The sequence below is a fragment of the Helobdella robusta genome (assembly GCF_000326865.2).
Source record: "Helobdella robusta unplaced genomic scaffold HELROscaffold_28, whole genome shotgun sequence".
Lineage (NCBI taxonomy): Eukaryota > Metazoa > Annelida > Clitellata > Rhynchobdellida > Glossiphoniidae > Helobdella > Helobdella robusta.
Genome location: NW_008704435.1, coordinates 1,665,146 through 1,680,145, shown reverse-complemented (window position 1 = coordinate 1,680,145; position 15,000 = coordinate 1,665,146). Strand labels below are relative to the sequence as shown.

The following is a 15,000-nucleotide window of genomic DNA, read 5'->3' as shown; positions in this document are numbered from 1 at the left end:
GGATGTATCGATTCATTCATTCAAAACTCTTTTTATTTTACTTCGAAGATAAATTTATTCAGGACGTATCGATCCAGTTGTTCAAAGCTATTTCTTCTGCTATGAATAGTAAAAAACATTTTTGAATAACTGGATCGATACGAGCTGAATAAATTTCTCTTTGTTTCTTTCATAAATTGCGCATACCTGAAGAGATCCAGTCGCACTTAAAAAAAAGTTCATAAAAGAAGCAAACTCCTCTGACGACGCATACTGAAATATTTTCTAATAAAATTTTGATAAAATGTTTATTAATTCACAAAAGAAACTGGATGTCACACAAACTGTTACCCCACCCCTTTTGTAACTTTTTGTAACCCTCCCCTTCAAAAGCGTGACATTCATTACAGACAATCCCTCAACATACGCACATTATATCTAGATTTCGAGTCCAATATAAAATGTCAAACTCCCGGTGTAATAGACTTTAGAGTAGTTCAATCGTTAGGCCTCTGATTTTTATCAATGCTGGAACACTAAAATTCTTTTCAAATAGCTTGTCACAAAAAACAGTTAATTGTTTTAACTTCATATTTCATAAAAATTAAGCTTCGATTATTAATTTATTTTTATATCTTTACTTTTATTTTCTATATATGTATCTTGTATCTATATATGTAAAGGTGTGGAATGATCTTCCGCTAACTTTGCGTGATCGCAATTTGTTTTCTCATTTCAAAAGGCAATTGAAAACATTCATTTTTCAGCAATAGGCCGCAAAATAAGTGGAGAGCGCCTGTGAGAACCTTTTAATAGGCGCTATATAAACCATCTAATAATAATATGTGATTTATGCTATATTTCAATTCACCATATGCGATAATATCATCTGTCAGCCAGCCCACCAAATCTTATCAATTTAAAAGTGGACATTCGTCAAAAACATGTCTTTAGCCTGCCAAAAAGATAGTTATTTGAGAGAGGTAGATTGATGTTCTTATGTTTGCACGGATGTTTATGTTTTAAGAACTTTTTTTTTACGTTCTAGTGTGCTTTATTTACAGCATGTCACATTTGTCTATTCGCGACTGTCAACTAACTTTCGCCAAGGAGTGTAACTGTAACTGTAACTACTACACTTCTAAGTAGAGTCTACTCTACGTCAATACTTTTTGTAATGATTACACCATTACAGTGTAATGCAATGTAATGAGTAATGTTCATAATGTACAACTAAGTACTGAATAGTACTGAGTAAGTAAGTACAGTGCACAGAGTACCAGTACATACAGCTGTAGTCATTTCATTTAATTCATATTCATACATATATATTCATAATTGTAATGAAATGGGTGAGTTTGAATACCAGAATGAGTAGTAGTTATGTATGTGCTGTGTATGAAATGAATAAATTATGATTACCACTACAGAGATCAGGTGGAAAATAAATGACACTTTTCTTAGCTGGTTCTCTTTCTTTGTCTATTGCTATTCCTTTTATTTTTATCTATTCTATGTCTATTCTATCTTGAAGATTTCACATATATATCATTAATTATTGATAATAACGTATAATATTATTTTTCATAAATCATAATTTTTAATAAAATATAATAAAAAAATAATATTCAATAAAATGTATTATATTATTAATTGATGTTGCGAACAGTTGAAATGTGTGGTGAAGTCATGCAGGGAGGCATCTCTGAAGCAGGTTGTCAATGGCAAAAAGGCAGAAGTGAAGGGTTATGAAGTTGTGCTTTCGGATACTGTTCTCTTTCCAGAAGGCGGTGGCCAGGTATGGTGTCCATTTCATTTTCTGATTATTAACACCTAATTTACACTTTTATTTTGTACTGGTTAATTAATTAATTAATAATAATTATGCTAATTGATTAATTCACCACATTGGATGTCCAATACTATTTCTGATTATTAACACATAATTTTCACTTTTATTTTGTACTGATTAATTAATTAATTAATTAATCATTATGTTAATTGATTAATTCTTTAAGTAGGATGTTCACTACATTTTCATATTATTAACTTTTTATTAACTGTTTATTAACACTACCTTTTGTTTTGTAATACTAATTGTTTTTGGTTGATGTTGATGATGATGGGGTGATCATATTCACCAATATATATTGATTAGTTCTACTCACTGTATCATAAGATCATACCATACATTTTTATTATACTAAGTTTAATTTTATTCATTTTTAAGTTTAAATGTATCAATATTTTATTTCTAAGTTTATTTATGAAAATTTAAGAACATTGAAGAATTTAAAAAACATTTATTTTACTCATTTATGTTGTTGTGTTATTTTTTTGGGTTATTTACTATATTATTTCTTGTTTTATGCGAGTCAACCCTAGATAAGCATTTATTGTTAGGCTGACTCTCACTTTTTTTGTGACTAAATGGAATTAAAAAAAAAAAAAAGTTTGGCTTTACATGAGGTATAAAATTTAAGCTTAATTTGTGTTAACCACAAACAAAACAGCCAATCTTAACATGTGTGTTGTTTGCTATATGGTAATGTTGCTATGCTTTAGTAATGTAATAATTTTTGTCATCATGTATTTTGACAACAACTTCTTTAACTATTTTTTCAATTTGGATATTCAGAAAAAATTTGTTTTGTTGGGTTTTGTTATTTGTTTCTGTTCAATTTTCTTGTTTGTTTAATCTTTAATGTAAGCAAAAATGTTGACACGTATAATTATTTATTTATTATAATTAATTATTTATAATATTTATTATAACAAATGATAAACTAAGATTATAAGTTTTTAGTGGTTTTCCTTTATTGATTAAATTATTTAAATAATTTTCTCTTATAGCCAGATGACCGAGGAACTGTGAGTACACTGCTCGATTCATTTCAGAGTTTTATAAATTTGTTTTGCAAATTTTCCATTTATTTTAGAATTGTTTTTAATAAATAGAAATTGAGAAATTTAATAATAGAAATAGAATTTAATAATAGTAACCATAATAGCTAGAAATTTAATAATAGTAATTGAGTGTTGTTGTTGTCATATTTGTTGGCGTGGTTTTATATTCAACCATTACGCGTGTTTTTGTAAAATTTTCACATTAAAATAAAGTGACCTTTCTGATTGTAAGTTATTTGTAATACATTTGTATCGCACTGCTGTAGCATTCAATAGTTTTGTAATGCACTAATCAATTGACTTCGACTTTGTCAATGAGCAAACACTTTTTTGAATTATAATTTGAAAACTTTACGAGGGAAGGTGAAGTGTGTATTTGTTTGTGATGTGACACCAGATTAATGGCATTGGTGTGCTGAGTGTTGTTAGGAGAGGGCTGGAGGCAGTCCACTTTGTGACATCAGAGTTGAAATGTGGGGAGGAGGTTCACGTGCAAGTGGACTGGTCCAGGAGGTGGGACAACATGCAGCAGCATTCTGGTGGGTTGGTTGGTAGGCTGGTTGGTTGGTTGATTGGTTGGTTGGTTGGTTGGTTGGTAGGCTGGTTGGTTGGTTGGTTGGTTGGTTGGTTGGTTGGGTGTTTGCAAATTAGTGGGACGTTTTCAATTACTAAGATGGAATAGGTCAAACAAAATCAGACAGACTTGGAATATTAATTGATAAATGAATTCGTTATTGCATTGCTCAGCAGACCAAGCAGGAATTTATCAAATGTTAAAGATTTTATTTTTGCACATGCCCACAGCTCAGCATCTCATATCAGCCCTGGCCATTTCTATGTACCAATTCAACACAACTGCATGGTGAGTGCAAAACATCTTTCAATTACCAGATTGTACTTTTATTTGGAAATTAATTGTCGTTGTCAAACATCTGCATTTGTTAACATTAATGATTATATGCTGGAGTTTTACTGAATTTTTACATGTTTTAAATGGTATATGTTTCAGTCATGTTTTCATTTGTTACAAGTTTTCCTTATGCTCCATAATATTTTTCATATTTTTGGTGTTTATTTTTATTACTGATATTTTTTTTGGGTTGTTTTTAATGGATTTTAGACTTTAAAATTTTCTCTAACAATGCTTTATTAAGTAGATAATTTAGTTCTTTGTCTGCCTTTTATTTTTCTGTACTTTTATTTTACGTAAAGTTCACTTTTACGCACTTAATTTCAAGTGAAATGCGACTACAAACTATATCAAGACATCGAAACTATAAACTATTTATGACTCAGTGACATGTATGCATTATGATGCTGCGTTAAACAAGCAACGACATAAAATGTCTAAGGAATTATAGTTGCAGAAGTCGTAGTTGATTTAGTTGTTTGATCGTTCACTGGCCACTCCAACCTAGGAACCTCGGGGAGAGCACGTCCTTCGTTGAACTGGACACTGCAGAGATGACCACCGAACAGATGCTGGCCCTTGAGAGGTCAACCAATGAAAAAATCCAATCTAACCTCAAGATGTTTCCGAGGTGGATTGATGATAAGGAGAGTCCCGAAGCCAAGGAGGTGTGTGTTTGATAATGTGTGGTGTGTGGTGTGTGTTTGGTGATGTGTGGTGTGTTGGTATGTGTGGTGTGTTGGTGTGTGTTTGATAATGTGTGGTGTGTTGGTGTGTGTTTGATAATGTGTGGTGTGTGGTATGTGTTTGATAATGTGTGGTGTGTTGGTGTGTGTTTGATAATGTGTGGTGTGTGGTATGTGTTTGATAATGTGTGGTGTGTTGGTGTGTGTTTGATGATGTGTGGTGTGTGGTTTGTGGAGGTGTGGTGTGGTTGGCTGTTTTTTTTTATTGTGGTTTTACAGCCTTTTTGGGTAGGTAATTTATGATGCGCCAGTTTGTGATTGGTCAGTTTGTTTTGGTTAGTTTTTGTTAGCCAGTTAAGTAGTTAACTGGTTGGCTAGCGCTTTCTTTGTTTGCTTCACCATTCACTGATTGGTCGATGATTGATGACTAGTTTGGAGATGGTTGATGATTGACCAATTAATTAGGCTGGCAAAAACAATTCCAAGATTCGAATAACATAATTCATAAATTAAAAAATTTTGTTTTTGAATAGTTTTCAATCTGTATGTTGAGCCGTTCGATAGAATTTACTTCATGAAATAGATCATGTATCTATTTTTTTCATTTTATAATCTATAACGTTACATGTTGTTGTTGTTGTTGATGATGTTGTTGTTGTTGTTCTTGTTGTTATCAATGTTAATTTCATGATTGCTAAGATCGCTGATGTTGATGACGTCACTGTTGACATCATTGATGTTGTTGATGTTGTTGCATGTTGTTGTTGTTGGTGATCATCAGATACGATGCAGAGGACTGCCCGATGACCACGAGGGTTCCATCCGCGTTGTGACCATAGAAGACGTTGATGTCAACCTCTGCTGTGGGACTCATGTGTCCAGCCTGGCTCACCTGCAGGTTCGCATCTTGTCCTCTGTCCTCCTACTGACCAACTGTTTTTCTTGTAATGATTTTTTAATTTTTTTTGATGGTTTCAAATTTTTTTTCAGTTGTTGTGTATTTAATTTGTTTGTAGCTTTCGTACGTGTTTACTTTGTTAGCAGCTCTTTGTTCATTTGTCCTCCTATAAGAATTGTTGTGGCTTAGTGTTTCGATCATCTGAACAGTCAACTATAACACCATTATTGAATGATCCATGCAACTGATGAGCATGTTTCATTGAAGATGGTGAAGTTGTTGGGGGTTGAGAAGGGCAAGAAGGGCAAGGTCAACCTGGTTTTCATAGCTGGGGATCGCGTCCTCAGGTACGTGGCAGGCTGCTTTGAACGCGAGAAGGTCTTCACCGCCATGCTCAAGTTGGCTGTCCTCTTGTCTTTTCTTCATAGTCTGTGTTGAGTTGATTTGTTTTCTGATTTTGAAAGGTTGATGCCATTTTCGTGAAAAGTGTTTTTGGTTTCAGATTGCACCATCTATGCTTATATTAGTACAATTCTGTTATTGTTTTGTAGTCAGTTTGGTTTACTTTCTGGTTAGTGTTTGTTTTTTTATGTTTATGCTGGTGATGTTGATGCTGTTGCTGATGGTTCTGATTGCATTTTCTGATCGTTTGTAGTACATAGAGGATGTTCATTTTTTGTTATTATCATTTAATGTTCATCATCATTTCTTCGGTACTCTACAGAGGAGGACCTGATGATCACGTTGACCTGCTGCAGAAGATACAAAACTCTTTGAAAGTTGCACAGAAGGTACATCTGTTGTTGTTGCTGCTTGCGTCATTTTCTTTCGGTGTATCTCCTTGTTATGTTTCTGCCGTTGTGTTGTTGTTGTTAACAATTGACTCGTGAACAACTTTCATGAACTCCGCTAACACATCACTACCACCAGAATGCACCAATCACACCACGTCACCATGCACCATCACCAGAATGCACCAACCACACCACATCTCCATTCACCATCACCAGAATGCACCAACCACACCACATCTCCATTCACCATCACCAGAATGCACCAACCACACCACATCTCCATTCACCATCACCAGAATGCACCAACCACACCACATCTCCATGCACCATCACCAGAATGCACCAACCACACCACATCTCCATGCACCATCACCAGAATGCACCAACCACACCACATCTCCATGCACCATCACCAGAATGCACCAACCACACCACATCTCCATGCACCATCACCAGAATGCACCAACCACACCACATCTCCATTCACCATCACCAGAATGCACCAACCACACCACATCTCCATTCACCATCACCAGAATGCACCAACCACACCACATCACCGTGCACCATCACCAGAATGCACCAACCACACCACATCTCCATTCACCATCACCAGAATGCACCAACCACACCACATCACCGTGCACCATCACCAGAATGCACTAACACTTTTAAGAGAGTCGGCCATGCACGAGTGTGAGAGACTGAATGGCATGTCTGAACCACCAGCCTACCACTGCTTGTACAAGTTTGTATCACGCTACTTATTGTTTCTCCATAAGTATAGCTTCTTGTTGTGAATGAATAAATCTGAACTCAAAATTTGAGACCAATGTTGTTGAATTATTAAACATATATTCCGTAGAGTTATTGTTTGTTTTTTTATAAATTTTGACATGATGTAGGAAAGAAGGTGACAGTGAATTCATGAACATCATTGCTAACAATGTTTCAAATGTTAGTTTCTGCATTCTCAATTTCTTTTGTTTTTTTTTACGCCTTGATATAATTGTTTCATCATATTACTTCATACTTAAGGCTTTTGAGACCTCTGTACGTTTTGAATTTAATCTAGCAATTGGAATAATTTTTAATGTGTTAATAATTTTTTAGTTATTTATTTTCCACTGGCACTGGCAAATTTTATTGATTAGTAAATGTTTATAAAAATTATTCCAACCGGATATGACGTCACACACAGAAGAACATGCTGTTGTTCCTGAGCTGTGGGGAGGAGAGGGGTGCCGGTCTGTTTCTTGTGTCTGGTGACCCTGGTGATGTTCAACTTCTTGGTCCCAAGTTTGTGCTGCCATTTGTTCATTCATTCATTCATTCATTCATTCATTCATTCATTCATTCATTCATTCATTCATTCATTCATTCATTCATTCATTCATTCATTCATTCATTCATTTATTCATTCATTTATCATTTGTTGTTATTGTTCAATGTTTTCCCAGTAGTCCTGGGGTTTATTCTTACAATAGGAGCTGATTAAATTAAGTTTAGGAATGTAGTTTGTATTAAGTATTTAAACTCATTACCTCATCAATGTATAATGGCATTTTGTTCTGAATTAGTATTCTACTTTTGCAAATGTTCTCAACTATTCAAACAAAACTTCCAACATTTTTTTCCAAAAACAAAGCCATCGACAATAAAAACAACGACAATGCAATTCGACAACCTCTTGTAAAAAACAACAACAACATGAAGATAATTTTGTTCATTTCCAGGATAGCAGAGTTGTTGGAAGGTCGGGGGGCGGGCAAGCAGGGCAGGTACCAGGGAAAGTGCAATGCCATTCAGCAGAGGAACAAAGTGGAAGAACTCATCAGGACACATTTCAATCGATAACAACCTGCAAGGATGTAACCATGGGAGACTTGTTTTGGACTGCGGTCCTCCTTTCTGCAGAGGATTGCTGGATAGTTTCTCAAACGAATATTGATTTTAATTATCAATTAGTTTTAATTATTAATTAATTATTTTAATTAGACTCTTCTTCAACATTAGGAAAATTTGAATGGCAAATACTGCTTTTAATTTAGTATAGCACCTCTGAGATTCTTTATAAGCACCTCCGAGGTTTCTTATATGTGGCGCTATACAAATCATCAAATTTAAATATCCAAATGCAAAACAAATTAGAGCTCTAGGCTAGTGTGTTTAGTTAAGCAAAGTATTGTCGCCATTTTCTTAAAACGTTCAAGTACCCAGACCCCTCCCAAATTAATGTTGGCCATGGAAATGGCAATTTTTCTTTGTTCGATTGATGAATATCTGAATCAAGCAGTGCCTCCTTGTTTATTGTTTAGTTTATTGATTAACTAATTTTCTAATTCATTGTTTAGCTGATTGACTGGTTGGTTTCTTGGTTTGGTTGTTGTTGTTTGGTTATTGAATAATTTTAAATTAGTGGTTGGATGACGTCATTTGTTGTGATTAACTGACTTATTTCTTCGATTGATTCTTGCTATTTAGTTGTTGGATTCATTCACGCTCATCCTTGCTATTTGTTGGTATGGTTTGTTGACTGATTTGTTTCTAGTTTTTTCGCCAATACACATTTACTTGTATTTTGGTGATACTGCAGTGGATTTACAGTTGAAGTTTCAAGACATGTGCACTTGTTTGGCGAATACTTGTCCGATAGTTGTTGTGCATTGTTTAATTTAAAAATACATAAGAACTTAAATGGAAAATTGTGAGGCATGGACTAGCGTTTCTTTGACTTCAACAAAAATTAACTTTCTGGTATAATGAATGAATTAATAAAGAAATGAATGAATGAATAAATAAATTTCTTAGATAATTAATAAAGACATAATTGATAATCGTAATTAAATAATTAAATAATGATAAGTTTAATTAAATAATTAATTAATGATAAGTACTAGAGGTTAAAGGTCGTACTGTAGGTCTGAATGCCCGCCTGTCTTGTTTTGTTTGTAAATTTTTTCCAATTTATTTTTAGTGTATCTTTAATTTGATTTAATAAAATGTGAAACAAATTCCAAACTATTTATGATTTCATGCTACAATTTCTATAATAAAAACAAATTTCAAATTTTGGTTAAAAATTTTTTATTACATTCTGTGGCATTGTATGGAGGAGATTGTCTCAAAAGGAAGAATACAACAAATACACGTATCTTTATTTCATGCACACACCAAACATTCACACAACATTCACCAAACATTCACACAACATTCACCAAACATTCTTTCAACAATAAAAGGCTCAACAGTTACTTCAACACCGTCACATCAACTGGTACGTTTTTAAAAAACATTCCACAAATGGAATTATATATATATATATATATATATATATATATATATATATATATATATATATATATATATATATATTTACACACACAAATACATACACAAGTTTACAGAGACACATGTGTAAGATATTTTCAATCAAACAACCCAAGTTATGGAAAGACTTTTTTCAATGCGGAGTTTTAAGACAAAATGACATAAACAATCTTCTACGTAAATAACCACACATAGAAGTAATTTAAATTTATTATTCTCTATAAAAAATATTCAAATTGTATAATTATAATTGATGTAACAATGAACAAATTGAGAATTTGTTGCAAATGATCCCGTGAAATATGGCCAAATGTCACTTGAGTTCGTATATAGTATACAAACAATATCAATAATACATATAAATAAATATACATAAATGTGTGTGTTTACGTAATGTCTTATAATGTAAGAAGACAGTTACAGAAATTGCACATACATATGTATAATGTTATGAATGTATCCAAAATAGGTTGAGAGAAAGATGTGACACGAAAATGAAAAGTATTTGTCAGGTGAATGAAAATTTATTCTGTTAAGACGGAACTGTTAACATTTAAGAATGACAAACTTGAAATCATAAATGAATATAACGACGATGTCTAACTGGGGGCATTTGTTAGGGGAGTTTTATGTAGGGCAGAGATTTTCTTGTCTTAGTTGTTAGTAGTTTCTTACGTTGAGTGTCAGTCAGCCGGTATACATTTCGTCTATGCTAATTTTTCATAATGTATACTTTGACGTGAATACTACTTTATCTAGTTTTAAATTAAGTAAAACGTAGTAGACGCATGAACCACAAGTACCTCACTTAAGTGCTTGTGTACTGGACATAAGTATGTTTGTACTGTATATATATATATATATATATATATATATATATATATATATATATATATGTGTGTGTGTGTGTGTGTGTGTGTGTGTGTGTGTGTGTGTGTGTGTGTGTGTGTGTGTACAAGTGTCTCTTTGTTTGCATGATGGGTTTAATGTGTGAATGATGCTGAAGAATGATATTCATTATAGCTTTATTAGAAGTTTATTTATATGTGAAGTTCATTTTTTGTTTGTTTGCTTGTAAGTTTTAAGTACTGGGATTCTGGAATTCAAAATTTTGGTAATTTGAGAAATTTTCAATTTAAATCATAAAAATATAAATTGTTTTTTATTTATAAAATTTCAATCTTATTCTCGTCACAAAATATGTCATCCAACGGTGAATTACAAAAAATTGATTTATGGAAAGGCTTTGACGTTTGAAAACTTTTTCGGCCGAACCCGCGATTTTCTAGTCAATATGTAATAAACCATTATCTACTCTACATTTGTAGCTATGCGAGAAGATCCATTAAAAAAGCAAATCAATAAAAAAAATTGTTCAAATACATATTTTGGTAAGTTGAGCCCCAAAACCTGCACTTGGCTGAATGTTACCGTGACACGTTCGGTTGCTTAGTTGCCTGATCGTATATTTTGAGTTTTAACAAAAAATTTTAGTATTTCAACTCCGGTGTTTTTTTATCTTACCTTCAATTTTGGGTTTTTCAAAAATGATTAGCAAGATTTTAATTCACCTTGATCCTTTTTTAATAACTTGCTTTCAGGCTTTCTAAATGATCTTACTCATGCAATTGGTTATTTATGAAATTTTTTCATTTTCAATTGGTAAAATAAATTAGATGGGAAATGAAAAAAGTCTGGATGAACCTTTCAAACTTCCCCACTTATAGTCAATAGTCAAATAAAAAATTTGGCCGAATGGTCAAATTGTTGAACCACAATTCGACCAAGCCAGATGTCAAACTTAGGTCGAATCTCGGCCCGGCTGAATATTCGTTGCATCTCTCGCTGTTATGAATGTGATTATTCACATCACTTTTAACGAGAAAGATGAAGGAATCAGATCAGCAACAGATCAGTAACATCTTCTATTCATCTGCCAGGGACGATTCACATCTCATTCATCTTGTCTCAAGTGTCTGCTTATAATTGCTTTGTGATGGAAAAAATTTCACGTCAGAACGTGTGATTGTTACTCAGATCAAAATGTCATGCTTGGGTACAATTGTAGAGAATCTTTAAATTTTACAAATGATTTTTGGTTGGCTGCAAATTTACACACCACACACACTACACTAACCACACACACACTACACACATTCCCCCACACACACCACACATGCACTCTCACACATGCATATTTTTTATAAAACAAATTAACACATAACACATGTTATATTTATACACATACACTCTGAATGTTTGCACACAACCTGGATGTAAATAAGTTTAGTATGTATGCAAAATATGAAATGTAAGATGGTATTATTGTGCTAAAAGTTCCTTATCTAATTAAACCAATAAGATATATTGTTAATTAGCAACATTTTTTAACCCTACTGATTTGTGATTATGAGATTAATTTCACTGAGACCATTTAGACTGAGGTCATAATTGGTGCGGACAGATGAGTTGAGTTCAGCTGGTAAACAATGTTCAAGTGACGGGGTAGTATTCTCATCACGTGAATCTGTAATTGCGTGTATGTGTACATGCTTAACTTTACGCACTTCAAATTTTCATGTTGTTTTCGGATGTGTTTTAAGTTTGTTTTTTGGCTGGTGTGTTTGCTTGGATGCTTTTGTTGCTTTTCATGTGAGAGACTCATCAAGGATACGAGCAGGCTTGGTAACAACACTTCATCAATGCAAATAAAACGTAACATCATCAACAACAACGACAACATCATCAATATCAACATCATCAACAATACAACAACATCAACAACAACAACATCAACATCAACACAATCAACAACACAACAACATCAACAATACAACAACATCAACAACAACAAATCAACAACAACAACGACAGCAACATCAACAACAACAACATCAACAACATCAACAACAACATAACGAAAGAGTAATGGACCGTATAAAAATATGGCTGCTACTGACACATTAAAACATGCAGTTAAAAGGAAAATTAGATGAAGATAAATTTAACGAGCAGTCTTGTTGTAGAGGGGAGAAGGAGCAGGCAGATGAAATGTGCTAATAAAGTGTACAAAATTTCAGGATAATATCCGTGACTCGCTAACGACGATGATGAGGACCGCATCTTCAGTGAGATGCGGCTTGAATCGACTGCATGGTCGCTGTTGTGGTTGTTGTAGTTGATGTATCGGTTGAGTGTCGCGTTGTGGTGGTGGTTGTGGTTGTGTCGGGCTTTGGTGTGTGGCGTGTAGTGGGCGTTGGAGCTGCTGTCGTGTCCACCAACGTGAGATTTTGCCGAAGGATGGATGATTTTTTCTGCAAGGAAAATAATTTTTTTAAAGAATATTTCATTGATTCGTCAAAATTTTACACTACCGTGTCTCAAATTGATCATAATGTTGTAAATGTTTTGGGACGAATGTTCGCGCTGCAGCTAAAAAATTAAACTAGTGACTCATTGAGTTGTTTTTTATTAATACGTCATGAAAATTTTCAACAAAGTCGATGCACCTACAAACTGCATGAATTAACATTTTGCACGGCAACTGAAATTGATTCATTGAAGTTAAAACATTGAGAATTGATAATATTTTTTAAATATTTTTTTATTGTTTCTTTTTGTTTTTACTTGAAAAAACATTTTTGACATAAAAAAATCATTTTTCTCTAAATTCTGAAAGATTCAACTAAAGACTTTAAATTACGGCGTGCCAAATGAAATATTAGTTCCAATTGACCTAATTTGATTTCTTTGTCTGTTGACCCAATTGAATTCTCCGCCATGATGACGTAAGATCGAAATGACTCCTGCTTGACCAATGAGATGATGAGGCGTGCAGTCAGGACTCCATTGCCATCATCCTGTAGGTCAACAGAGGTTAAGGTCAATCATTCATTTATATGTTGTTTGTTCATTCCATTCGTTTGTTTGTTGATTGATTGATTGATTGATTGATTGATTGATTAAATCACTCATTGATTGATTGATTGATTAAATCACTCATTGATTGATTGATTGAATCACTCATTGATTGATTGATTGAATCACTCATTGATTGATTGATTCATTATTTAAAGTTTTTACATTTATTCATTCACCCATTCATTTACCCACTCATTCATTCATTCGTTCGTTCGTTCGTTCGTTCGTTGATCGTTCGTTCGTTCTTTTGTTCATTCATTCATTCACTCAATGTAGTAATAACAAGGCGATGATATAGCAATATTGTAGTGATATGACGATGATAATGTGAAGATCGGGTTTTGCGGAGGTCGATGGTCGCCAGTGTCTTGAAAGGACAAGGCACGAAAAAGAAGAAAAATGAGGATTTAACGATGATAAAATGAACATACAACGATGGTGATAAAAAATTTGTAATTTGTATTTGTATGATGATATTTATTTATTTTTTCCAAAACAGAGACCCATTAGGACATGTATGATTAAAAAAATCACAAATATAAGACAATTCCAAAGGATAGTAAAATAAACACATGAAAACAGAAAAAAAATTAAAATTTATACATGAAGTAATTGTCAATGAACCATAAACTACTCGAAATAATTAGCCAGCAACAGTTCAACAACCCTTTTTTTAAACACCTCGGACATACTCCTACCTCGAATCAAATAACAGTCATTTCCACAACTTCACACCGAACTTTATTACATAATTAGAACGCAACACAGTACGAGATGCAAAGGAACAATACATCGAGTATTGTTGAACCGCACCTTCCTATTTTAAACATGTGACGAGGCGACTTGCTATATATACCTTGAAAACAAAGGTATATTGAACCTTTTTACCTTCTCGCTAAGTTTTACAATCGAACTTCTCTTTGTCAAATCGTATAGTCGAACCAGTTTTTTGCTTATATCAGTATTACGTAAATAAAGTACATTATAAACTTTTTTACTTGTCGTTTCTTGCATCGAAAGAATCTTGCAACAGACGCAACACGAGAACACCAGCCGAAAAAGAAGTCACTGGAGAAGAATACAACTAAGAAAACCTATTTAAAACAATTAACTTATAGAAAAATTACAAAACTCTGAATATATGCAACTGGTTACTGGATAACAAGCCACACTGTAAAAAATTAAACAAAATGTGGTCTCAATTTTTTTTGAATTGTAATAAATTCTCGAATGAAAAAGTTTTGGCAACTAGTTAGTATCGACATGTGACATTTAATCGGACGACCGCAAATAATAATTTTATATTATAATTTTTATATATTATTTACATATATATATATTTACAATATTCTATAAATTCTACCGAATGTTTGGCGTTAATATGTTTGTAGTTCGTTTTTTCGATTTTTTTCACTAAAGTTTTTTGATGAACGTTTAGTTTATTAAAATTCAAAATAAACTTATTTTCCGAATTCATGCTGCAAATAAGGCCATATTTTGATTCCGAATGAATCATCATCAGTGCTCCTTGCTGTATATATAGGGAAATATTGACATTGTCAAGATGAACTTGAC

The 15,000-nt window shown here is 33.1% G+C and overlaps 2 protein-coding genes across 2 annotated transcripts; one reads left to right on the top strand and one right to left on the bottom strand.

Annotated features, from left to right (window-relative positions):
• Positions 1–923: 923 nt before the first annotated feature.
• On the top strand, positions 924–8,181 carry HELRODRAFT_112439 (hypothetical protein; the record flags this gene model as incomplete). Its single annotated transcript, XM_009020578.1, has 13 exons — positions 924–962; positions 1,649–1,777; positions 2,833–2,850; positions 3,284–3,425; positions 3,691–3,748; positions 4,305–4,464; positions 5,264–5,380; positions 5,648–5,778; positions 6,105–6,171; positions 6,831–6,922; positions 7,080–7,131; positions 7,376–7,473; positions 7,911–8,181. The coding sequence occupies 13 exons, from the start codon at positions 924–926 to the stop codon at positions 8,029–8,031; spliced, it is 1,224 nt and encodes a 407-aa protein (XP_009018826.1). The 3' UTR covers positions 8,032–8,181.
• Positions 8,182–11,231: 3,050 nt separating this feature from the next.
• On the bottom strand, positions 11,232–14,115 carry HELRODRAFT_174024 (hypothetical protein; the record flags this gene model as incomplete). Its single annotated transcript, XM_009020577.1, has 5 exons — positions 11,232–11,349; positions 11,902–12,031; positions 12,600–12,818; positions 13,241–13,364; positions 14,107–14,115. 5 exons carry the CDS (start codon positions 14,113–14,115, stop codon positions 11,232–11,234), a joined length of 600 nt encoding a protein of 199 aa, XP_009018825.1.
• Between the last annotated feature and the right edge of the window lie 885 nt (positions 14,116–15,000).